Genomic DNA, 24,174 nt, shown 5'->3' with positions numbered 1-24,174 from the left:
GAATTGGAGAGAGGTGGCCAGCACTGTCCACCTGCCTAGAGATAGAGTTAAAATTATTTGTAACAGTTGCTTGTAAAGACAGAAAAATGTCAATATCCAAGTATTTGAATTTCTGGACCACTGGGATGTTTGCAGGTGGGAGAGGGAGTTATTAAGTCAGGGCTTAAATCTGTGATTGTAGACCTTGGCTACACCGTTTTCCAAGAATCCACGATTGATATTCAGAGGAAAGATTGTGCATTCACCTCAGTGGCAGGCTCTCTCTGATGGCCTTGGTTGGAGCCTGTGAGGGTGGATCCAGCCTGTGGGGCCTGGCACCGACCCGGGGCCTGCCACAGGGCAGAATCCACCCCCCTGTCAGAACATAATTACAGGGCTGCTGAAGGTGGAGAGGTGCCAGCTCCAGAAAAGGCACAAGCCTATCCCTCTCATTTGGAGATATGAACACATGCAGTAAGGCTTACTACATGTGAAGGCTACTGTACACTGGATGGGAAGACCGGTATCCTATGTAGCCTATATTACATATCTACATATACCATAATAACATATAGTTAAATATAACATATAGTTTTTCTACCCAAGTGTCCTCGCCCGCAAATGAATGTGTCTTATTACATGGCAGCAGATGAAAAAGGCTTGGTCCTCTCTGCATACTGCCTTCTTCTGTCTTTAGTGATACAACGTCCAGAGGCGCTGGAACTACTGTAGCCATTTGATGTTCTCCCTCATTTCATCTCTGTAATGCAAACCACTGGCAGGTGGATACTGTACTGACTGAATAGAAGGTGCACTGCAGAGGGATACTGAACTGACTGAATAGAAGGTGCACAGCAGGTGGATACTGAACTGACTGAATAGAAGGTGCACAGCAGAGGGATACTGTACTGACTGAATAGAAGGTGCGCTGCAGAGGGATACTGTACTGACTGAATAGAAGGTGCACTGCAGAGGGATACTGAACTGACTGAATAGAAGGTGCACAGCAGGTGGATACTGTACTGACTGAATAGAAGGTGCACTGCAGAGGGATACTGAACTGACTGAATAGAAGGTGCACAGCAGGTGGATACTGTACTGACTGAATAGAAGGTGCGCTGCAGAGGGATACTGTACTGACTGAATAGAAGGTGCACAGCAGGTGGATACTGAACTGACTGAATAGAAGGTGCACAGCAGGTGGATACTGAACTGACTGAATAGAAGGTGCACAGCAATGGGATACTGTACTGACTGAATAGAAGGTGCGCTGCAGAGGGATACTGTACTGACTGAATAGAAGGTGCACAGCAATGGGATACTGTACTGACTGAATAGAAGGTGCACAGCAGAGGGATACTGTACTGACTGAATAGAAGGTGCACAGCAGGTGGATACTGTACTGACTGAATAGAAGGTGCACAGCAGGTGGATACTGTACTGACTGAATAGAAGGTGCACAGCAGGTGGATACTGTACTGACTGAATAGAAGGTGCACAGCAGAGGGATACTGTACTGACTGAATAGAAGGTGCACAGCAGGTGGATACTGAACTGACTGAATAGAAGGTGCACAGCAGGTGGATACTGTACTGACCGAATAGAAGGTGCACAGCAATGGGATACTGTACTGACTGAATAGAAGGTGCACAGCAGAGGGATACTGTACTGACTGAATAGAAGGTGCACAGCAGAGGGGTACTGACTGAATAGAAGGTGCACAGCAATGGGATACTGTACTGACTGAATAGAAGGTGCACAGCAGGTGGATACTGTACTGACTGAATAGAAGGTGCACAGCAGAGGGGTACTGATTGAATAGAAGGTGCACAGCAGGTGGATACTGAACTGACTGAATAGAAGGTGCACAGCAATGGGATACTGTACTGACTGAATAGAAGGTGCGCTGCAGAGGGATACTGTACTGACTGAATAGAAGGTGCACAGCAGGTGGGTACTGTACTGACTGAATAGAAGGTGCACAGCAGGTGGATACTGTACTGACTGAATAGAAGGTGCACAGCAGGTGGGTACTGTACTGACTGAATAGAAGGTGCACAGCAATGGGATACTGTACTGACTGAATAGAAGGTGCACAGCAGGTGGGTACTGTACTGACTGAATAGAAGGTGCACAGCAGGTGGATACTGAACTGACTGAATAGAAGGTGCGCTGCAGAGGGATACTGTACTGACTGAATAGAAGGTGCACAGCAGAGGGATACTGTACTGACTGAATAGAAGGTGCACAGCAGGTGGGTACTGTACTGACTGAATAGAAGGTGCACAGCAGGTGGATACTGTACTGACTGAATAGAAGGTGCACAGCAGGTGGGTACTGTACTGACTGAATAGAAGGTGCACAGCAGAGGGATACTGTACTGACTGAATAGAAGGTGCACAGCAGGTGGATACTGTACTGACTGAATAGAAGGTGCGCTGCAGAGGGATACTGTACTGACTGAATAGAAGGTGCACAGCAGGTGGATACTGTACTGACTGAATAGAAGGTGCACAGCAGGTGGGTACTGTACTGACTGAATAGAAGGTGCACAGCAGGTGGATACTGTACTGACTGAATAGAAGGTGCACAGCAGGTGGGTACTGTACTGACTGAATAGAAGGTGCACAGCAGAGGGATACTGTACTGACTGAATAGAAGGTGCACAGCAGGTGGATACTGTACTGACCGAATAGAAGGTGCACAGATCCTTGAAAAATCCATTGTCGCCCATAAACCACAAGTGGCTCGCTATTTGCTAATGCTCGGAAACATCCCGCACATGGACGCTTCCGAGTGTGGGTGAGGCGTCTGGTATGGAGAGCTTACATGAGAAAGGCCTGTGTATTCCTTCCTTCGGTTGTTGGGAAGAGGTCAGATAGCCACACATCCTACTTGAATGATCTGGATTGAATTGAAATACCACTTTGTCCTTTGAAATGTGATGTTTTTCTTGGACACCGGTGATATTGTGCACCTGGCTGTGACAACATTACCCGTTTGAGTTCTTTCTCTACTTTTCTCAGACTTCGGGCTGAAGTAGCCCTTTTGTCATTAAAACCAGCTGTTGGCATGTAGCATTATTAATGTAGAATACACGGCGCCTCCTACTGTACCAGTGTGTGGTGACGCCTGCACCACCCACATGTTAAAACTAGAAGAGTGGATTCTGTCATGAGAATCAGCTGTGTTGGGTGTTTGGTGGTGTGTGTGTGTGTTATATGCCATTTTTTAAAACATGGGTTCGAAAGTGTGGTTATGATGAAAACTAATGCATGGGATTCGGGTTTTCACTGTATTTGATTGCACGTGGTCCCTCCCCCAATCAACAAGGCTTAAACTTGTAAGTTTGCTTAGTAACTCCAACTTTGTTATTGTTGTGTGTTGGTCGACTGTATTTTTAAAGCTATGAGGTCACTTTAGTCACATTATGTGGTAGCTGATGTGAACCCAAGGTTTCACTAAAGCAAATGGTGAGTCACAGACCAGAGGCCAGCGCAGGAAACACCCTTTTGACCAACACAGTGTGGCCGGTACATGAGGGTTGTCGGTCTACTATACTTTGCAGACATACGTTGTATCTCATTTGGTTTTGTCACATCAGCAGCTGTAGAAAAGCTACATTCATCTTGAATTAATCTAACATGAAGGGCAGCAAACCAGCTAGGACTACAGTATATAACACAAGTACTTGTGTTGTATCACTGAGCCTAAGCTGTAGGCACAATCATGATGTTTCTCAAATCTGTTTGACTTGTTGTGTCAAGAGGGCCAGACAATAATACCCCACATTTTTATTGTCTTTCATATTAAAGGTTTGCTTTGATCAGTAATCTTATTGCCAGATGTATTGTGTGCCTCATCTTCAAAATAGGAACTAAAATTTGAATATTTATAAGAAAAATCAGAACAATACAGTGTGTTTCTATTTAATCCCTAAGACAGCAGGAAATTGTATTCTCGGTGCCAAGGAAGAAAGTGTCCTTTCTGAAATCAAAAGAAGATAGTGTCCCTGCTGAAGTATTAAAAACATGCAACAGAAAAGGCATGTGGGTATGTTTTCCTCCTTGCCGATGGCCGAATTTGGCTGAATCCAACGCTGAGTACTTGTCACACTGGTGACCTTATTTGCCATTTATAATAGTGTGAAAAACACTGGAAATGATATGGAAATCAAAGCATGTGGCATTGTGATATCATCTATCGATCGCTGTGGCTAGATGCTGTTGTGCGAGGAGTTTGGGCTGGGTGGCCGGTGACAATTGAGATGTTATGTGGCATGCTTGCTGTTTTTCACAAGGGCAACTTGGATAAAAAAGAATAGACTCCACGCCCTTCCCAACCCTATAATTCCCACGAGACCCAGTTTATTGTCTTCTTCTAAACATCTCTCCCAGTAATGTTAAGTGCTTTAGAGAGGCTTGTCCCTGTCATGTTTGAGATCTAACCTCTGTTTGATCACCTCATTAGTTTGATACACTGGTTTCAGTCATTTGCTAACGATAAGTGAAGCTTAAAACATTCAGTAAGCCACTTGGGAGGAAATCATCACATCCCACTGAAGTCTCTTTATCTCAATGCATGGCTTGGCCCAATATGCATAAAAGCTCACTTTGACGATGCTCACAGTTCCCCAAGCTGTCTTTAATGAATGAAAAGCACTGCCTCATTGTGCAAGATTGTTAGCAGCTGCAATGTAGGTCAGATATTGTGCCTGACACTACAACTACAGTATGTGTGTCACCAGAAGGATTCTAGAAGTGCAGAAAGATGCTTGAACATATCTTGCCTCCAGATGCTTTCAATAAATATTTAAGATGGTGCTGTTTCTTAAGCTCCTTCGTAGAATTTGTTTAGTCTGTGTCATATTTGGCAAACATTAATACTACTTTCTATTATGGAGGGTAACGAAGGAAAGCGATGCTGAGTGGAAGCAGTCCAGTGAGTCTTCCTTAACCGCAGCAAAAGCCATAGACTGTGATATTTACATTGGTTACGGAGAATCACAAATGCAAGCTTATCCCATACAGTTGGCCATGCTTAAGCACAGAATTTCCACATCATGAACAGCAATGACATCAGACAGGTCAGATCCTCAAATTGGACATTTTTCAGATCTTTGCCATAATTGTGTATTATGCTTGTGATGAGAACGTGAGATTATTGTGGATATCTTAACGCAGTGTTCCATTCAGTATGCATTTCTGAATGCATCCGTTGGATGCAGCATCAGGTTTTGATCTGTGCAACAGTGATTGGTCCAGACCACCCTCACTTCCCAAAAAGCAACTATAAAGACCAGATGACCGACAAGTGAATCTTCTAATACTTCAGGAATGCTCAGCAATCAAGTCATCTAGCAGGGCTCCAACATGCTGCTGTAAAAACTTAACTACTGGAGAGGAAAGACGTGGACACAAGCAAATGATCTGGGACATTTATACGATGTTGATATACGGTACATACATGTACCTGACATTATCTCTCATGTGGTGGTGTTTTGCCAAACTATTTTCTCTGTGGTAGATAGATCTGTGGCCTACATTTGCAGAGGGATAGGGAGGGGAGGAGATTGCCATGGGATAAATAGACTTTGCTCTTGTGCAAGGTGAGTGGTGCATGGTTAATCACTTGTTGCCTTACCCTTCTTGCCCAGGTATCAGCATGCAGGTGGGTATATCACAGGGTGATAGCTGTGCTACAGCACCTCTGCCAAAGGCTGCGGGTCCTGATTGGGCAATATGTCAGCCTGAGAGGAAGTGACGAGACTCCCAGCCGTAGCTTGCAAGCAGCAGAGTTCAGCCTGAGAGGAAGAGAAAGAGAAGTGAAGAGACTTCCAGCCGTAGCTTGCAAGCAGCCGAGTTCTCGGTGGGAGCGCTCGTGGCGAGGCATGTGGACAGGCCTTGGCAGGTAGCCTGGGTCCACGTGGCACAGCCAGAGCCTCTACTACACTCCTTCAGATTAGCACAGAGACGGAGAGCAGAGCATGCTGTTCTTCACAACACCAGCCATCTCTGTGTGAGTCAGCATGGCTGGCTCCTCTTCTCATCATAACAGCATCACTGTGCAGCCAGACCCATCCAAAGGCTATCAACAAGAAGAAGCGTGCACAGACACAGGGGCTACTTTGTTGATTAGATTTGCAACTGGAATATAAACTACACGTGTTACTTTCGAGTCATAGAAATCCATTTCTACAGTTCAGTAGAACATAATCAGGAATTATCTTGGCAATATCAAAAGCAAATTGTTCACTTTACATTTTTATATAGACTGTTCTTCAGTGAATAACAGTCTTGATGAAGGGCCTTGGTCCAGGGCACTGTGCCATCCTCTTGTTTATGGTTACCACCCTGGAGTAGCCACCTCAGAAAGCACTGGCGCTGTTCTGCTTGTCTTCAGTGTGTTGACAAGGGAATGAAACACTTCCAGTGGCTCTTGTTGTTTTAACCTTGGTCTGGCTTCCTACAGTCCTCCTTAACTCCTAATGCCAGAAGCAGTCTGAAGCAAACAACAGCGAGCTTGTAATGCTGTTGCCACATATAAATATACGGATAGCAGCAGGACGCAACTGAACACTGATACATGTGGGTGACCCAGACAATTTGTCTTGTTATTGTTGCTGTTGGTGAGCTGTATCCAAGAAGGCGTCTTTATCAGCCATCCAGCTGTTGTGTTTGGCGAGGTGCACCACAGATGCGACACACATTACAGCAGAGAAGAAGCTCCAGACTACCCGTCTCAGTGGCGCCCTCCACTGTCTCGCAGAGTGACTGTGATTGACGTGATATAATGATGTGTTCATTTTAGTGGGAACATCATACTGTAGTGCACTCAGTATTGACTGAGTACAATTGAGTGTCAGACATCCAAGATTCATTTTGAAGTACCGGTAATTCAAAATGAAGTGTTTGGCACAAAGAGATCACTCGTATTCCGCCTATTTTGTCACCCTGCACAATATTGGATCATCCATCAACCATTGCAGCTGTTTCACACACAACCATGACAACCTCTGGATGTAAATTAGTGCTGCTATTTGAAATGTTAATGTTGATCACAGGATGTCAATACCCCTTTGATAAATGATCAATGCATTGCATGCTTGATTAAAGTGATCTCAAAGTCGGCCAAATAATAGATTAAGAATGGTTTTGCTCTTAGCAATTGGCAAGTCATTTGTTTGATGGCAACAGAATCTGAATTGTGAGGCTTTAGAGAGCCAGCTTCCCAGCACTCACCATAGCATTGCATGGAAGGCCTTTTTCAACATTCATTCTGTATTTAATTTAGATGGCAATCACTGTGATTTAGCTTACATATTACAGACTTTTTAATCTGCATTGCCACAGTTAATACCAATCTATGAAACATGTTGAATGTCAAGAAAGACGTTCATTTGATATTTCATTAACATGCTCACGTACTTTGCTCTAAAACACTAACCATGTTTGACATGCTTTTCATACTTGAAGAAAACAAAGTCCAGATCCTTGCGGAGAGATCTTGTGGCCCAGGTGATGTGATTGGAGATCTTCAACAGCATGTTAAGTGACTGCTCAGCGGAGAGCCAATAGACTACTTGCACAATAGACTACTTGCACAACTACTTCCTGAAATGAGTAGGGCATCTTGGTTTCCTGTCCTACACTATTGGACAAACTGATTAATGTCAGGTGTGCCTGACTGCTGCAGTCACAACAACAGTGATCAGGCACACCTGACATTAATCAGTTCATCCAATAGTGTAGGACAGGAAACCAAGATGCCCTACTCATTTCAGGAAGTAGTGGAGTTGTGCAAGTAGTCTATTACCAGCATTTTGCTGACGTTCAAAGAACCTGAGCCCCAGTCTCTCCCTGCTCCCTCAGTCTGAGCTCCAGTCTCTCCCTGCTCCCTCAGTCTGAGCTCTAGTCTCTCCCTGCTCACTCAGTCTGAGCCCCAGTGTCTCCCTGCTCCCTCAGTCTGAGCCCCAGTGTCTCCCTGCTCACTCAGTCTGAGCTCTAGTCTCTCCCTGCTCACTCAGTCTGAGCCCCAGTGTCTCCCTGCTCCCTCAGTCTGAGCCCCAGTCTCTCCCTGCTCACTCAGTCTGAGCCCCAGTGTCTCCCTGCTCACTCAGTCTGAGCTCCAGTCTCTCCCTGCTCACTCAGTCTGAGCCCCAGTGTCTCCCTGCTCCCTCAGTCTGAGCCCCAGTGTCTCCCTGCTCACTCAGTCTGAGCTCCAGTCTCTCCCTGCTCACTCAGTCTGAGCCCCAGTCTCTCCCTGCTCCCTCAGTCTGAGCCCCAGTCTCTCCCTGCTCCCTCAGTCTGAGCTCCAGTCTCTCCCTGCTCACTCAGTCTTAGCTCCAGTCTCTCCCTGCTCCCTCAGTCTGAGCTCCAGTCTCTCCCTGCTCACTCAGTCTGAGCCCCAGTCTCTCCCTGCTCCCTCAGTCTTAGCTCCAGTCTCTCCCTGCTCACTCAGTCTTAGCTCCAGTCTCTCCCTGCTCACTCAGTCTGAGCCCCAGTCTCTCCCTGCTCACTCAGTCTGAGCTCCAGTCTCTCCCTGCTCCCTCAGTCTGAGCTCCAGTCTCTCCCTGCTCACTCAGTCTGAGCCCACATTCAGTTTCATGCTCTCACACATTCCAGGAGCAGACAGCTCTGAATGGCCACACAAATACTATGTTAGAACAATAGCTGGAGTCTGTTAAGGTCAAGGAACATTAGTCCCTCAGTATTCTCTAAGAAATGAATCGCTACTACCATTTCACATAGATTAGCCTACTGTGTGTTCCCTTGCCCGTGCCTTTGAAAGGTATCTAAACTTGTTTGCTATAATGTCTTATTCAATTATATACCTAGAAATATTTTTTAACTCAACTCCTGTGAACAAGTTACAGGACAATGAATCCTACATCAATGGAACACTAACCTTTTGACCTTGTCTTTACCTGTACAGCAGGTAAAGACAAAGGCTGTTCCAGTAATGTGAAATCAAGTTATGTAGCATAGAATGTAAGTAATGATGAGGAGGGTGATAAAGATGTAAAGGTACAGTGTACTGTTATCACTCCAAATCTCAGGTTGAATGTCTCAACAGAAGCACTGGAGTTTAAACTTGTTTTTTCCCCTTCAATCAGAGCATGCTGCTGTAAACATATTGTAGAATTTTCTATGGAGAATGGGTTAGAACTTAGACGCAGAAAATAAACACAATAATTGTAACACAGGCAGGCGTTTCTCCCTTTGACCCCACCAACAGTCTGCCTGAGCAAAACATCTCCTCTATGCTAGTTCCAGTGGGAGGGGGAGGAAAGTGAGTGTTGAGTGAGTACCAGACGCCATCTGACTCAGCCAACCCAAACACTAAAGTAGCATAATATGACAAACCACGTCAATCCCTTCCGCTTTGCTTGATTTGTCTCTGTTGTTACTAATTTGTGACTATGAAAGAGCATTAGAAGATCCAAGGCCAGGACACATACAGCCAGGAACCATCATGTGTAATTTGTGGGCCTTTTCTCTAATTAGGGTCAGATCAGTGGTGTATATACTAGTCATTGAGATGTACTGTGGACCTCGCTGTTCCACTGTACATTTTCATAGCTGTGGTCTTACCCCATAATTACATTTAATAGAAATAACAGGCTGTTAATTTAGCCAGGTAGAACATGTTTCATACAAAATATGCTAACAAGCATCCAAAATTGCATTGAATTTTGGTCAGTAATAACTTTACCAGTGCTACAGCAGACTTCGCAGACAATTTTTCAGTTTGCCGTCTATAGTGTTGTTGTTGAAAAGTAGGGCAGAAGTAGCCGTCTTTTCCAAATGAAATAAACCATCTCTCCCTTTTTTTTGGAAACATGCATTTAGTGGTGTGAGGAGGGTGGTAAAGCTAGACTTTAATTTTAATTTTGCCTGGTCAGCATGCTGTGTTTCTCACTCTGGTGCATGACAGCAGCCTGATCCCGCCATACTCCCGGCTTTTGTAGTCTGCGGATGAGTGACTCAACTGAAGGGTTCTAATAATGACCACTTAAAAGAGGCTTCAGAGAGAAGCTGTCATTATTTCTCTTCGGGAGACCCGGGGCACTAGTAGGTGAGGCCACACACACACACACACACACACACACACACACACACACACACACACACACACGTTGGAGGATTGGCATAGGAAAAATCGTAGGAATTGGAGGTTGGTGTTTCCACTACCGCAGATTTTCAAGTTAAGCTGCACTAGTATCTTTTAGTTGCCTTGAATCAGTCGGAGTGCAATGTGATGTTTGATGGCATTTGCCTATATAGAAAAGGCTATATTGCTTATTGACAAAGGGAGAAGCGTCCATCCTTCTACTAAACCATACTGGCCAACTGAGTGAGCTCTCCTCCTGTCCTGAGTTTAAATAAGATTACATCCCATCATAAATGTGTCATAATATATTTGGTAATTTACCATTTTAAGTTCATAATTTTTGCTGGATCCAGCCTTCTATAGTAACCTACCATTTCACAGTGAGCAAGCCTCTATTGAGATGTCTACATTTCACAAAATATCCATCAATTTCAACATTATTAGATCATACATAGGCCTGCCCGGCATGCAGACTAACCGAGAGAGATGGAGATTTCCACCGCACGATGCTGGATGGACGCTTCAAAACAACCCCGCGGTTGGCAGCATCCTCCCAGACCCAATCGTTTTTTTTTTTTTTTTTTACCTCGCGGCTGTTTTATAGCGCTTTTGTGTATTTTTAGAGGTCAAAGACTGACATTACCACAGGTCATTCACTGGTCGGTGGTCAGTACTTATGTTGCCTTGCCTTTTCCATCCTAACTTGTAAAGAGTTGAATTGGGGCGGAATATTACGAATTTAACATTTTGTCACTACTGTATAATGTTAGGCCAGATTCTGTACCTACTGCCTGCCATGCTTTTACATCTGCAGAATCTATTCATTCCTCACAGTCAAACACGTCAGTACCGGTGGGTTGTGTGACAGACCTACGTCCTATTTCAATATTTGGGACATCTAAATAATGCGTAATCTTTGGACTCGATGACTTCTGTTGAGATTGCCAAGTGAAAAAAGGTCCTTCCTCTGGTCAGAAGGTCTTCTCATCTATCAGCCGTCCATGGGATGGTCCTCCAGGCATGACTCACCCATTTCCTCCTGACCCATTTTCAACGTTTGCTTTGGATGCAGCTCGCCGCACGTGAACGCCATAAATGTGAGATTTATGTTGGACCCCATGTGGAGTGTAGCTACAGCTGAGGTATTGAGTTTTCTCAGCTCTTATAATGAGAATGTGTTTTCGCTCTCCATGCGTGTCCAATGCTTTGCCATCAGTATAAAGCAGGATACCAGTGCAAAGTTGTCCTTGGATCAAGCCATTCATCATTAGGGCATGCCACCACGATGACATTTTAACATGGATAGGCATACTGTGGCTTAATAACGACTGTTGGAGGAATGGGAAACTTTCACACAAAAGCAGTCATCGTTTTGAACTATATTATGGTTTTGATTCCAATTTAAATGTTTCAGCCTTGACCTGTGGGTGTCTGCGGGAGCCCTCAAGCATTCTCTTGGGTCTAATGAAGGCGTCCACGTGTGAGATGAGATGTTGAGTCCCTGTGAGAACCGGTCCTCTGTTGTGCATCAGGGCCGTGGCTCAGAAGCTGGCTGGGAACTTGACGGGGACCCGCAGCCAGGAGACAAGGTCCTGCAGGATATAAGGGAGAGGAGAGGGCAGGAGAGGCGCCTCCACCAGATCCAACAGCAGCTGGAGACCCTGGGCCGGGGCCAAGGGATGACTGTGAGTTCAAAGCAGCTATGATGAGCATAGTTGCACACACACACACACACACACACACACACACGTGCACAAATACATACAGGCACACACTTTATGCGAGTATGATGAAAAAACATTCATAGACACGTGGATGAGAAATTCTCAGATTTTCTCACAGATAGATGATGAAAACATGCATTCTCCGCTGACCTATATTTCTTTCCCATCCTCTCTTTCTCTGTCTCTCACTCACTCACTCACTCACTTTCATGTCACTTTTATGTTAGTTAAATTACTTACATTTTATCTTATCTTACAGCAGAATAAGGACAAATGCGCCTAACCAATTATACTTATATGTTTTCAGTGTGGGGTTTGATTCCTTGCCCTGCTTTGTTTTGTTAATGGACTTGATTTGAAGGCCAGGATGGTCATTAACTCTGCTGATGGCCTTTTGTCCTCCATTGCGTTTAATGGCGTTCTGCCCTGGGATTCGATCTCAGTGTCCCGTGGAAACCATTGAGTCCGGTCTGGTTTTAGGACCCTTTGCAGAATTACAGCCACAAAACTGTCACACTTCCCCAAAACCCAGTAGCTAAGCACACAACACAAGAATGTTTCGGGAACAAAGGTGGATAGGCCTGATTTCTGCGTTCGCTGACATTTGTGACTTTAAATTGGGTGTGAAGGCGAAGGGAACAGAATAGATAGATTTAGAGGTTTGGCGATGTCATTGTTCAATGCGTAGCCTCTCCTGACCTTTCACAGCCGGCTACCTGTTTCAGCAGGATCCTCTGCGTGCTTGGCCACAGCTCTGCCCTTAATGGAATACAACTCCAAAGTAGCTGAGCCCTGCAGTTTCCCGACTGCAAGCTAGCTAAGCCAATGTTAGCTACTTTGAGGTTAGCACAGACGATTTCAGCTTACCATTCATAACTAAAGTTAAATTGTACTTCTTCCTACTCCTTTTCAGGCATGATATACAAATGTAAATTGCTTGAGAAATTGTTGTATATGCTGTGAACTCTAATTGACTATTCTTGCTTGGCATTTTCTTGCCCATATTTCTCTTATTCTTTATCTTTGTTTTCTTTTTCTTTTTCAACATGTTCAAAATAAATCTAATCTAATCTAAAATCTAAATCCATATCACTGTCCCTGGTTGCGAGCGCTGTTTCACACATGCACACACATATATCGGACGATATAGCGATATCTGAATTTTCATTCCCTAATATTGGCATCGGACCCAAAAATCCAGTATCGGGTTGGAGATTTATTATTCCTCACCACTGCACCAGCGGATCGGAGCTCACCATAGTGAGCCACAACATAATGTACGTATACATGACTAATTTAAACATAAAAAGATGCCCTTCTCACTCACAAAACTACGAGGTGATAAAAAAGTTAACAATCACAGACACACCCTTACATCAAACAAAGCCCCATGCCCCATTTGTTAATTAAGTTGAGCTCGTTTGAGGAAACTGTTCTCTCAGTATGATCACAAAACATCAAAACCACCAGTCTCTTAATAAATGGTATTGCTGGATGTTCATTGCGCTTAGCTATGTTTCCCAACCTTTTATATGTTACTATCACTAGACATTGAAACCCAACAAGTGACTGCAATGTAAACGACACACTTACTCATGTATATTCTTAGTGCTATATGGCTTATTTTGTGGTCAGAAAGAGATTTAATTGTGTAGTATTTCTCTGGGAGAGCATTCTTGAACAGTTTCACACAGCTACAGCATAAAATAGTCGTTTTTGAGTTGAGAACATTGCCTTAACTCAAAAGTCTGTTCATATTACTGTGGCTTCAGCGACTGTGCGGGTGTGTGCATAGCTCTCTGGTGGTTTCTTCCAGCACAATGGCCAATAAAAGGCCATTTGGCAGTTTGTGAATAAAATGAGTTTAATCTAGTATGAATATGACAATAGGTTAGAGAAGAGTGAGAAAAAATTACAATCCAAAGTACCAAAAATAATGATGGTGCTCTTCTACACCTCCACCGTTGAGTCCACCCTCACCTTCTCCATCAGCGTCTGGTGCTGCTGCTGCCCTCAAAGACATCTCCAGACTGCAGTGCATCATCCACTGTGCTGAGAAGGTGGTCGGATACAGCCTGCTATCCCATTCAGGACCTGGACACTACCAGGATGTTGAAGCGGTCTCAGAAAACCCTGGCCGACCCCTCCCACCCTGGCCACAAACTGTTTGAGGCACTCCCCCATGGCAGGAGACTCAGGTCTGGCAGAACCAGAACCTCTCGTCACAAGGACAGTTTCTTCCCAACTGCCATCCACCTCTTCAACGAGACCCAAAAGCCCCCACAAATAAGGACTTTATCACCCCCTGCCGCCCAGAATCTCCCCCCCCCCCCCTTCCCCAGGGTCCCCTGAAAAAAGCCTGCTTGATAGCAGGCCGGGTCCCTCACTGACTTGATCCTACCCCCCTCCCGGCCCCCCCATCATATGTCACTTTAAATGGCTGCACTTTACATTTTTGTGATTGTTTTCTATATAGCTTAGCTGCATACTTGCACTAAGACAAATTCCTCATTTGTAATGTGATTACTTACTGTGGCTATTAAAGTGAATCTTGAATCAGTTTAGCATAGTCTCTATTGTCTATATGAATTAAGCAATTTAAGTCATAAAGCAATCCAGGAAAGGCGGGCAGCCGGGCTTCCTTTTCCTTTTAGTCTACCACCAATATTGTCGGCCATAGATATGAGGTGATATCATTCACTTGGAAGTATTTGAAAATGTAGTGCAAGACGTCATCCCTCTAACACATACAAACTATACTAATATGACCCAGATAATATGATTTATTTCTTTACTCTGTCAACACATATACAAACTATACTAATATGACCCAGATAATATGATTTATTTCTCTACTCTGTGTCAAACCTTTGAAGAAGTTTTTTCGGCTGCTAACAATCACTGATGACAACAGTTGGGGAAACAAAGCCTTAGTGCCAGAGGTGTCTACATTCCACTGGCAGCTAATGTGAGAGGTTGCCTGTAGCCTGTAAAATAGTTTTACTGAAGCGAAATATCACTATAAACTACCTGGAATGGATGGATTGGATGTTGGATGTGTTCCCTCTGAGGGCTTTTAAAACCGAGTAAGTATGCAGCTCCTGAATCATGTTTAGTCTGGTGTGCTGCTGGAGCATAACACCTTTTGTAAAGGTGGAAAAACTGTTGCTCTCCCACTCCTACGTTGTTGATGTAATTCAGGGATGACTGTACTGTAGCTCCCTTGCTCTTCTTCAGTTTGATGGATTCCAGTGTGGTATACATTTTTTTGCAGTGATTTATTTCTACAATAGCTGTATTGTGTTGGATTCAGATCTGAGACCAACGTGATGTGCGTCATCACCGCTTCTACTTCATCCAACTCCTGGAATATACCCCCACTCCCGGTGAAATGCATCTCTTTGCCAAGGAATCTCTCCTCTTGCCTCTTATTTTCCATCTTACACTGTTGATAATATTCCCCTGTGCAGCAGGATCCTGGCCCTACTGATACAAAGGAAGCGACTGTCCCAGGCACTTGGTATGATCTTCATTGTGTGTGATGATGATTTTCTACTACAACAAACAGGACTGATTCCCAGAAAGTGGAGATAACACAAGCTCCACGGGGTTTGCCAACAGTTTACGTGAAATCTACTGTAATGGATGCTCAAAAGCTGATTTGGAGCTGGTTTTCCTGCCACCTCGTTTGGCTGCATTTCTAACTCAACTGGAGAAGGAAGGACAATCCCATACTTATAGCAAGGCAGGATGGCTCCAGCAGTGATCAGGTCAATGCCATTAATCATATCAGTCTCACATTAGCCAGGATATTTAGTGGCATGCCTGACTCCTTATAGTTTGAAGGTCTAACAGCAGTGTGAGCCAAGATGGATTTGTGTGATTTCAAATGGGTCACATGATCCATCCTGGTGTGATCGATAAAAGTTGCCAAGAAACAAGAAGCGATCATAGCATATTAGAATGAAACCAATTAGAATGAAACTGATAGTGCTAGAGCAGGGGTGTCAGACTCATATTAGGTAGAGGGCCGGATTTGTTCAACTGAGACCTCATGGGGGCCAGATTTTTTTTTTTACTAAAATCAATTCGACTCATTTACCCATTTACTTCACAAAAGAAATACTGCTCTTTCCATTTCTCTTGAAACTGCCTGCATTCCGTGTCAACCTTTCTCTTTTTCGACAGCATCTTGTTCAGGGGCGGACTGGGATCATAATTCAGGCCGGGCATTAGATACCAAGCAGGTCAGGCCGATACGGGCCGACGCGCGTGCCGGCGTCCAAAAAATTTGGGCCGTTTAAAGCTCAATTTGGGCTGTTTGAAGCCAGATTTGGGCCGTTTGAAGCCCAATTTGGGTCGTTTAAAGCCAGATTTGGGCCGTTTGAAGCCCGATTTGGGCCGTTTGAAGCCCAATTTGGGCCAAGTCCAATTTTACAATAGATGCACCCACTTTAACCCTGAATAAAGTAATAAAACCACTAGTAAACCAGTAGGCGGCGCCTGGCCTGCTGTTCAGTGAGTGGCCTGACTGCGGGCACAATTTTTTTTTTTTTTTTTTTTTTGCAGTCCAGGCCACCGGGCATTTGCCCGACGTGCCCGATTATGCAGTCCGCGCCTGATCTTGTTGATTCTTTTGTTTTTTGGTAGGTAGCTGAATGCGCGATTCAATTCCAGCGTGGCATCATGGCGGCTTTGTTTACACCTGATGACCTACTGACATACTTCCTTGTAGTGCAGGTTAATTAACTTATGAATGAACTCTTAGCTTGCTTATTAGCCACACGTAGTTCATGATAATGGGGTGCGAATTTAATAATAATAATAATTTAATTTCTTTTTTTTTTCTTTTTTTTTCTTTTTTTTTAATATTCCAAAACATCTCGCGGGCCGGATGAAACCTGCCCGCGGGCCGGATCCGGCCCGCGGGCCGTATCTCTGACATCCCTGTGCTAGAGGATGCATGACAACAAAGCAGGTTAGTGTGTGTATAGCGATGAGGGGGAAAACACACACACACACACACACTTTGAACTTATAAAGTTGGCACCCAACCATGGCAGGTTGAAGCTGGCCTGAATCTTATGTTCGCTATTCAGACGTTGGGCCCTGTTGTTCTGCCAACTCTGCAGTTTCGCAAACACTTTTTCCACAGAAGACTGGTCAAGGTCGCCAGAGGAGAGGATCTAGGGGGGAGAGGGGATTCTCCCTTTAGCCTTGCTCATCCTCTGATCTACAGTATTTCCTTGCCCAGGCAGCTCTTGGCTTTTTAGCTATTGACGCTGTCTGCTACTCTCTGCCACTGTATGATCCCCTGAAATAGAGAATGCAGCTTCGCACCATTAGTGTAGCAGCAGGTGGCTTTGAGTACTTGGGCATCTCATCCATGCACTCATTCCTTTGGTCAGTCACTCTCCATTTCATCCTGTACTGCGGCGTTCCCCAGTCCAGTCCTCAAAGCCCTGTGCTGCAAAATAGAGGCCATTTACACCTGGCACTAACATGCATTTTTTGTGATCAGATTGCAATCGGATAGTGCTTGACCACATTAGCCTGATTTCATTTACACCTGGTGTTAGCATGGGTTTTGGGTGATCATCAGATTGCAATCTGATCACCCAAAACGGGTGTCCTCTCAATCCGCATGCAGTTACTGTATGCGGATTGAGAGGACACATTGCATTTACACTTTTGTTCAATGTGGTCACAATGCGTCCCTGACAACCTCCGGAAGTGGTTTGGCCAATCGCAATCTGTCTTCAATGTGTCTTGGGGCATTTACACCTGTACTTTCAAGTGGTCAAGTACTATCCGATTGCAATCTGATCACAGAAAACAGGTGTAAATGGCCTCATAGTGTTATCATGACCACAGAACTGCCCCAGGATAGGCCTCTAAGGCTGTGAGGAAAATTACCACATTATCTGATGGACACAAACCTGTTTCCTCCTTTCTAACCTGTAATGATGCACTGACAGCAACCGCATTGCACATTGATGTCATAGGTATACTATAGCAGGGAATAGACCAAATCAGCGGGGATGTTTACATTTACTTCCGGTTACCCCTGGTTCCGGTTAGCTCCGCACAAACTGACAAAGTGTTGAAGACAAAAACAGACAAATAATACAAAAATGGTTCATTCGTGTTGTGTTGTTGGGTGTCCAGTGACCATAAAGAGCGGGTCAAGATTTGGATTATTCAGAATTCCCTCTGCAAAGGACAAACATGAGCAAAGAGAACTCTGGATTCGGCGGCACAGGCTTACTACACCTACAACATCCGGGTTCTGAGCTGTATCCGAGCGGCGTCAGTAGCCTCTGTCTGTAACGTAACGTTAACGAGTCTGCAAAAAAACAGTGAGTTTGACAGTTGTAAACAAACATTATTAGCTAGCTAACACTACATAAAACAAACACAGAAGAAAGGCTAGATACGTCGGACAAGCATGTTTACCAACCGTTTGAACATTAAATTGAAAGTAGTCGGCCAAAAACAACGAGACAGTTTGACAGCATTTATTTGACAACACGCAAATTTAAACCTGGCGCCTTCCCGAAGTGGTACCCGGAAGTAAATGTTGTTTACATGGTGACGTCAGGGTGATTTGGTCTATAGCACTGGCTTACCTCGTGAGTAAGTCTCTATTATCTGACCCGGAGCACACAGTATGTGCTGAATAGAATTCCTCCCTCTATTAGTGGAGCTCTGGCCCCCCCGGGTCTCTGAGAAAGCTGAGGTATGTGACTGAAGTCAGTGACCCTGTAACACGAGCAGCCTACGCTTGTGCTAAACTGGCCCTGAACCCTGTGTCTACAGGAGCCCAACAGTGAGCTGTACAGAGGTGGTGGTCCCTAGTGGGCTGGATAGCTGGAGGGCCGGACAGCTTTGGTGTTGTCACATTCATCTCCTGCTGGGTAACTGAGACGGGGGACAGTGACCGAGAACCTTTATCTTGTATCGAGGTCTGGGGTCGGCCCACCCTGCCTTTGTTTGTTGGGAGAGGAATTGGACTCCTCTGTATGGAGGGCGAAGACACGTTGAACTCATTTCGGTGCTATTCACGTGCACAGGGAAGAGAAATAAGGGATTTGCAGTGTTTCAGTGTGACAAATGACGAGTGCGTGGAGTCAAGATGATGTTTTAGTCAGTGTGACAAATGACGAGTGCGTGGAGTCAAGATGACAGCATCGTCAAGAGTGGCTAATCAGGAACTGAGAGCAGAGGTCTCCCCTTGCACTTGTCTTCTCTGCACGTGGCTTCATGTGGCTACAGACCAGATGGAGATGTATATAATGAATTCATGTTGAAAAGGGAATGCATGGGCCAAGCCAGCTGGATCTGGACAGCAGGTGGCAGAGCTCGAGCTCAGGGAGCAGGGAACAGTTTGCCAATTCTGTTAATAACCACCAGACATATAGAGATTTAAGATGAATTTGACAACACCTTTGTCTTTTCCAGGACACACTGATCTCTCACTAGATCAGCCGACACTCAAAATAATCAAACTCATTAATTCCTCACATTTTCCTGAATTGCCATTAGAAATCATATTTACCATCCTTCTTTTCTTGTGGCCAAATTAGTCATGTTAGTATGTCAGTGTTCAGTATAACTGAGGGGATAGGATATCAGTCTTTCCAGAAAACTGCCAGTCAAGAGCTGTAACCTTCCCCGATAGCAAGCATCAGTATAGGATCTATAGATTCTCCACCTCCAGCTTGTATTTCACATGTTTATGCTGGAGGATGTATGGCTGGGAGGAAGTCTGCCTAAACCAGCTCCATGCACACGGCTGAACTCAGCTGAACTCACACCCTTTGACTGGGGCTGGTCATGACTCTCACAACAGCCACTCAATGGCAGCTTAAACCTGCCAGCTTGCCTGCTTCTCACAAGACTTTTGTCTTCTGCACTAATCATCCATTTCCCAGTGGAAATGGAGTCTGATAATATGGCTGTTTTACAAGTGTCCAAGCAGGCGTCCACTTCATTGTTCCTGTCTGGATGTTAACCCTATGGGAGGAGGAGGGCACTGTCCACAATCACTTGGATCAATCAAACAAATCACTTCTTCTTTCCTTTGGATTTGCCTTCCTGTAAACGCAGCACTTTCCTCTGCTGTTTGCTGGAATGAGCAACTGAAGCCTGGCTCAGAGTGGAGTCCTGGCACAGAGAGCCATGGCAGAGACGGGCTGAAGGAGCTTAAACACTGTTGCTAAACAGGCTCTGTAGAGAGTAGACCTACAGACATACAGACAGGCAGACATACGGACAGGCAGACAGACAGACAGACAGACATGCAGACAGGCAGACAGACAGACAGACAGACATGCAGACAGACAGGCAGACAGACAGACAGGCAGACAGACAGACAGGCAGACATACGGACAGGCAGACAGACATGCAGACAGACATGCAGACAGGCAGACAGACAGGCAGACAGACAGGCAGACAGACAGGCAGACAGACAGACAGACAGGCAGACATACGGACAGGCAGACAGACATGCAGACAGACATGCAGACAGGCAGACAGACAGACAGACAGGCAGACAGACAGACAGACAGGCAGACAGACATGCAGACAGGCAGACAGACATACAGACAGGCAGACAGACAGACAGACAGGCAGACAGACATGCAGACATACAAACATGCAGACAGACAGACAGGCAGACAGACAGACAGACAGACAAGCAGTCAGACAGACATACAGATAGACATGCATACATACAGACAGACAGACAGACAGCCAGACAGGCAGTCAAACATGTAGACAGACAGACAGACACACAGGCAGACAGACATACAGAGACACTGCTGGCCTGCTGAGCAGTAAGGGCACTTGAGGTCAGCGGCTTTTTAAGAGTCACAGCACTTTGTCACGCGAGTAAAGAAGTGCTCTTTCTTTCTTGCCATCTCTTTCTCTCTCCCTCTCTCTCGTCTCTCTCTCTCTTGTCCCTCTGTCTCGTCTCTCTCTCTCTCTTGTCCCTCTGTCTCGTCTCTCTCGTCTCTCTCTTGTCTTTCTCTCTCGTCTGTCCCTCTCTCGTCTCTCTCATTCGTCTCTCTCTCTTGTCTTTCTCTCTCGTCTGTCCCTCTCTCGTCCCTCTCTCTCATCCCTCTCTCTCTTGTCCCTCTGTCTCGTCTCTCTCTTGTCTCTCTCTCTTGTCTCTCTCTCGTCTGTCCCTCTCGTCTCTCTCGTCTCTCTCTCTCTCGTCCCTCTCTCTCATCTGTCCCTCTCTTGTCTCTCTCTCATCTGTCCCTCTCTCGTATGTCCCTCTCTCGTCTCTCTCCCTCTCCCTCGTCTCTCTCCCTCTCTCTTGTCTCTCTCTCGTCTGTCCCTCTCTCTCATCTCTCTCTCTTGTCTGTCCCTCTCTCGTCTGTCTCTCTCTCTCGTCCCTCTCCCTCGTCTCTCTCTCCTCTCTCTCGTCTCTCCCTCTCTCTCTCTCGTCTCTCGCTTTTTCTCTCTCTCTCTCGTCTCTCTCTCGTCTCTCTTTTTTTTCTCTCTCTCTCTCTGTCCGTAGGAAAGGCTAACATATAGTTCCCATCTCCAAGAGGGCTGGTATTGGTTAAAGGCATTTCTGGCCATTAATACACACAGGTCAATGGGACACGTTTTTATTGCTCCATTCATGAACAGTCAAAACACGGACAAGCCTGTAATTGGGTTTCAAGTTGCAGTAATGGCTCAGTTCTGGTTCGGCACATTTGTGTCAGAGTTGCCATTCTAAACACAATCTTTTTCCATTAGCGAAGCCTAAACTGCACCTATTAAATCATAGAAGATAGACGGTTGATGGGGGGGGCTCAAGCATTTCCAATGTGCGTACATGTTAAGCATGTAAATGTGCTGTAAGTGTGTGCTTTTAGTGCATGCTTACAACATGTGTTTACATGCAAGCACACACACACACACATACATTTACCTTTGGCCGTTGAGAGGTGAAGGTCAAGTCCACACAGGCGTGTGGGCGTGTTTTGCCATGTCAAAGGACAAAAACATGGAGCTCTGCAGCAGCGGGCAGTAAGGCTGGAATGTGTCCGTGGTGACTGTGGTCTCCCGTCACTTGGAAGAAGATGATATGCAGCGTCGGGTAATTGCAGGGGTCGTGAATGAGTAACATGGCCCAACCCGTCATGACCTAAGAGGTGTCATTACATTCAGGAGGACTTTGAACATGAGCAGGTTCATCTGGGGAGAGATGTCTGTCAGCAACTGGGTCCTGGCAAGGGGCTGGGGGGGGTTGAGAGGGTGGTCTGGCCAGAGGAGGAAAATAGATGATGGATACAGAGCATTCGCCTTGGCTAGAGGGGGAGAGATGAGACGCAGGAATGTGGCTCAGCGGGATGTGGGCACGGAGGTGAAAACAACTTCGTGGACATAATTGTCTGTCGGGCTCAGGACCGAGGGCCTGAGATGGCTACCACTATCATAGAAGCCAGCAGAGGTCACTTAGGCCAGAGACGTTCTGTTCAGGGTCAAATGGAGAGAGAGAAAGATGGCTGCCCCCATGCTGAGAGAATGATGGCAATAAAGGTCCAGTCCAGTGCAGTGAGAATTGCAATTCTCAATTTCACGGTACAATTTGATCAAAGAGCCCCACCACTCAAAAATGTGTCTGTGCAGAGTTTGACACTAGAAGGCTGTTTTCAAATTCATCTGCTGAAAGTGGAAAGTTTATCTGTGCTCAATTAAAAGCCGATTTCCTAGAAGCATCTTTTTTTGTTCTGCTTTGTAGATGATTTTTTGGGGCATTTTTGCCTTTATTGTATAGGACAGTGGATATACAGGAAGGGTGGAGAGAGAGAGAGAGAGAGAGGGGATGACATGTGGCAAGGGACCACGGGTCGGATTTGAACCCGGGTCGGCCACGCGAAGGACTAAGCCTTGGTGGTACGCGCTCTACCAGGTGAGCCACTGGGATGACCCCCGAGAAGTGTGATTTGTGACATCACAAAAACTTGGAGCCAATCCCTGTCAGTATTCAGCAGTTAAATTTTAAAAATCATGAATATTTGCATATTTACAGATTCTGAAATTGTTAATTAAGGGAGAAGGAGGGGAGGTAATTTTTTTCTGGAAAAACCATATCACAAAATTATTAGTCAAAGTACAATATTTGAAAAATTAATATCAGCAGAATCAAACAGATTTAGAAATCCAATCTACTTTCTGGTGTATATGATCTGATGACCATCTACATCCAGGTTTTGAATGCTCTCATTGGTCAACGGTATGCATAAATAATCAGGTGTCCCATAGTCTGACAACAGCCAGCCAGCAGCTACTAGCCAAAATCTCTGTGTGCCTCTGTTGACTTGATTTTATTTGATTTTATTATGGATATTAAAAAACATCACAATCCAAGGGATATCATGTGAAAGTGCAACCACTTATTGTTGCTTGGTGCTGAAGTTGTAACCCCCTGATATTTATCCCAAAATATAGGAATATTGGCCTGCAGTGAAGGCACACTCACAGCAAAGGTTACACTTTCAGTCCTTTGTACAATCTAACCATCAAAAACAGAATAGAATGATGTGTTTGTTTGTGTTAAAAATCAACATCAAACGTTTCCTGACTGAGATGAAATCATGGCACTGGATCTTTAAGGGTCACGCTCTCTAAGACAGGTGTTTGGGATTATGCTCATGACAGTTAATGAGTTGATATTATTGGAACAATAGAGGGTATGCATGTGATGTCACAGAGGCAGAAGTCACTGTGGGGTCACGCCCACTGAGTCACAGCAAGACTGAGCTTGAATGCAGTAATCAGCCTAGATAACTGACACCTGCTGCTCAGGGAGGAATTTGACACTCATTTTGACACTCGTTCCTGATTGAGGGGGCGTGTTTCAGTGGGTGTGCATACCCTCTATTGGGCTGTTGAGTTGCAGCTGCCTAAACAAAGCAGTGTGTTCTCACAACAAGTAATGGCAGCCATCTTTGAACCCTCTTTCATAGGTAAACTAGTTATCCTTCAGCAATTATTAAGATAAAGAGATTAACACATCTCTGAATATATTTGAGAGTAGAAATTCTGATTTCATTTGCCAAATAATACAGTCCGCGATATCATATCACTCACAGACATATATTGATAGAGAATGAAATTCCACAGCCAAAAGGTAAACAGTGAACCACTTGAAGGAAACCAGTTGAAATGAAATGATGGAGCCAGGAGTCAGAAGAAGTCGTCTGATATGATGTATTGAACATAGATCTTGGTCAAGAGATGCACTCTTGTATATTCACGGATGGATACACAGGCTTACATACATTGAACAGATACTCAAAGATACTTATAGGACACACATCAGATTACATGTCTTGACGCACATCAGATTACATGT

The 24,174-nt window shown here is 45.0% G+C and overlaps 1 protein-coding gene across 2 annotated transcripts in view; it reads left to right on the top strand.

Annotated features, from left to right (window-relative positions):
- The window catches only part of fsip1 (fibrous sheath interacting protein 1), a 41,295-nt gene that overhangs the window by 15,466 nt on the left and 1,655 nt on the right, over positions 1–24,174 (top strand). For both annotated transcript variants that reach the window (XM_083632561.1, XM_083632560.1), the window contains exon 9: positions 11,625–11,777. In XM_083632561.1, the coding sequence (XP_083488687.1) occupies positions 11,625–11,777 (153 nt within the window). The remainder of the gene's footprint in view (positions 1–11,624; positions 11,778–24,174) is intronic.

The sequence above is a fragment of the Poromitra crassiceps genome (genome assembly GCF_964638095.1).
Source record: "Poromitra crassiceps genome assembly, chromosome: 3".
NCBI classification, from domain to species: Eukaryota; Metazoa; Chordata; class Actinopteri; order Beryciformes; family Melamphaidae; genus Poromitra; species Poromitra crassiceps.
Note: the sequence above shows the minus strand (reverse complement) of the source record. Positions and strands in the feature narration are given on the sequence as shown.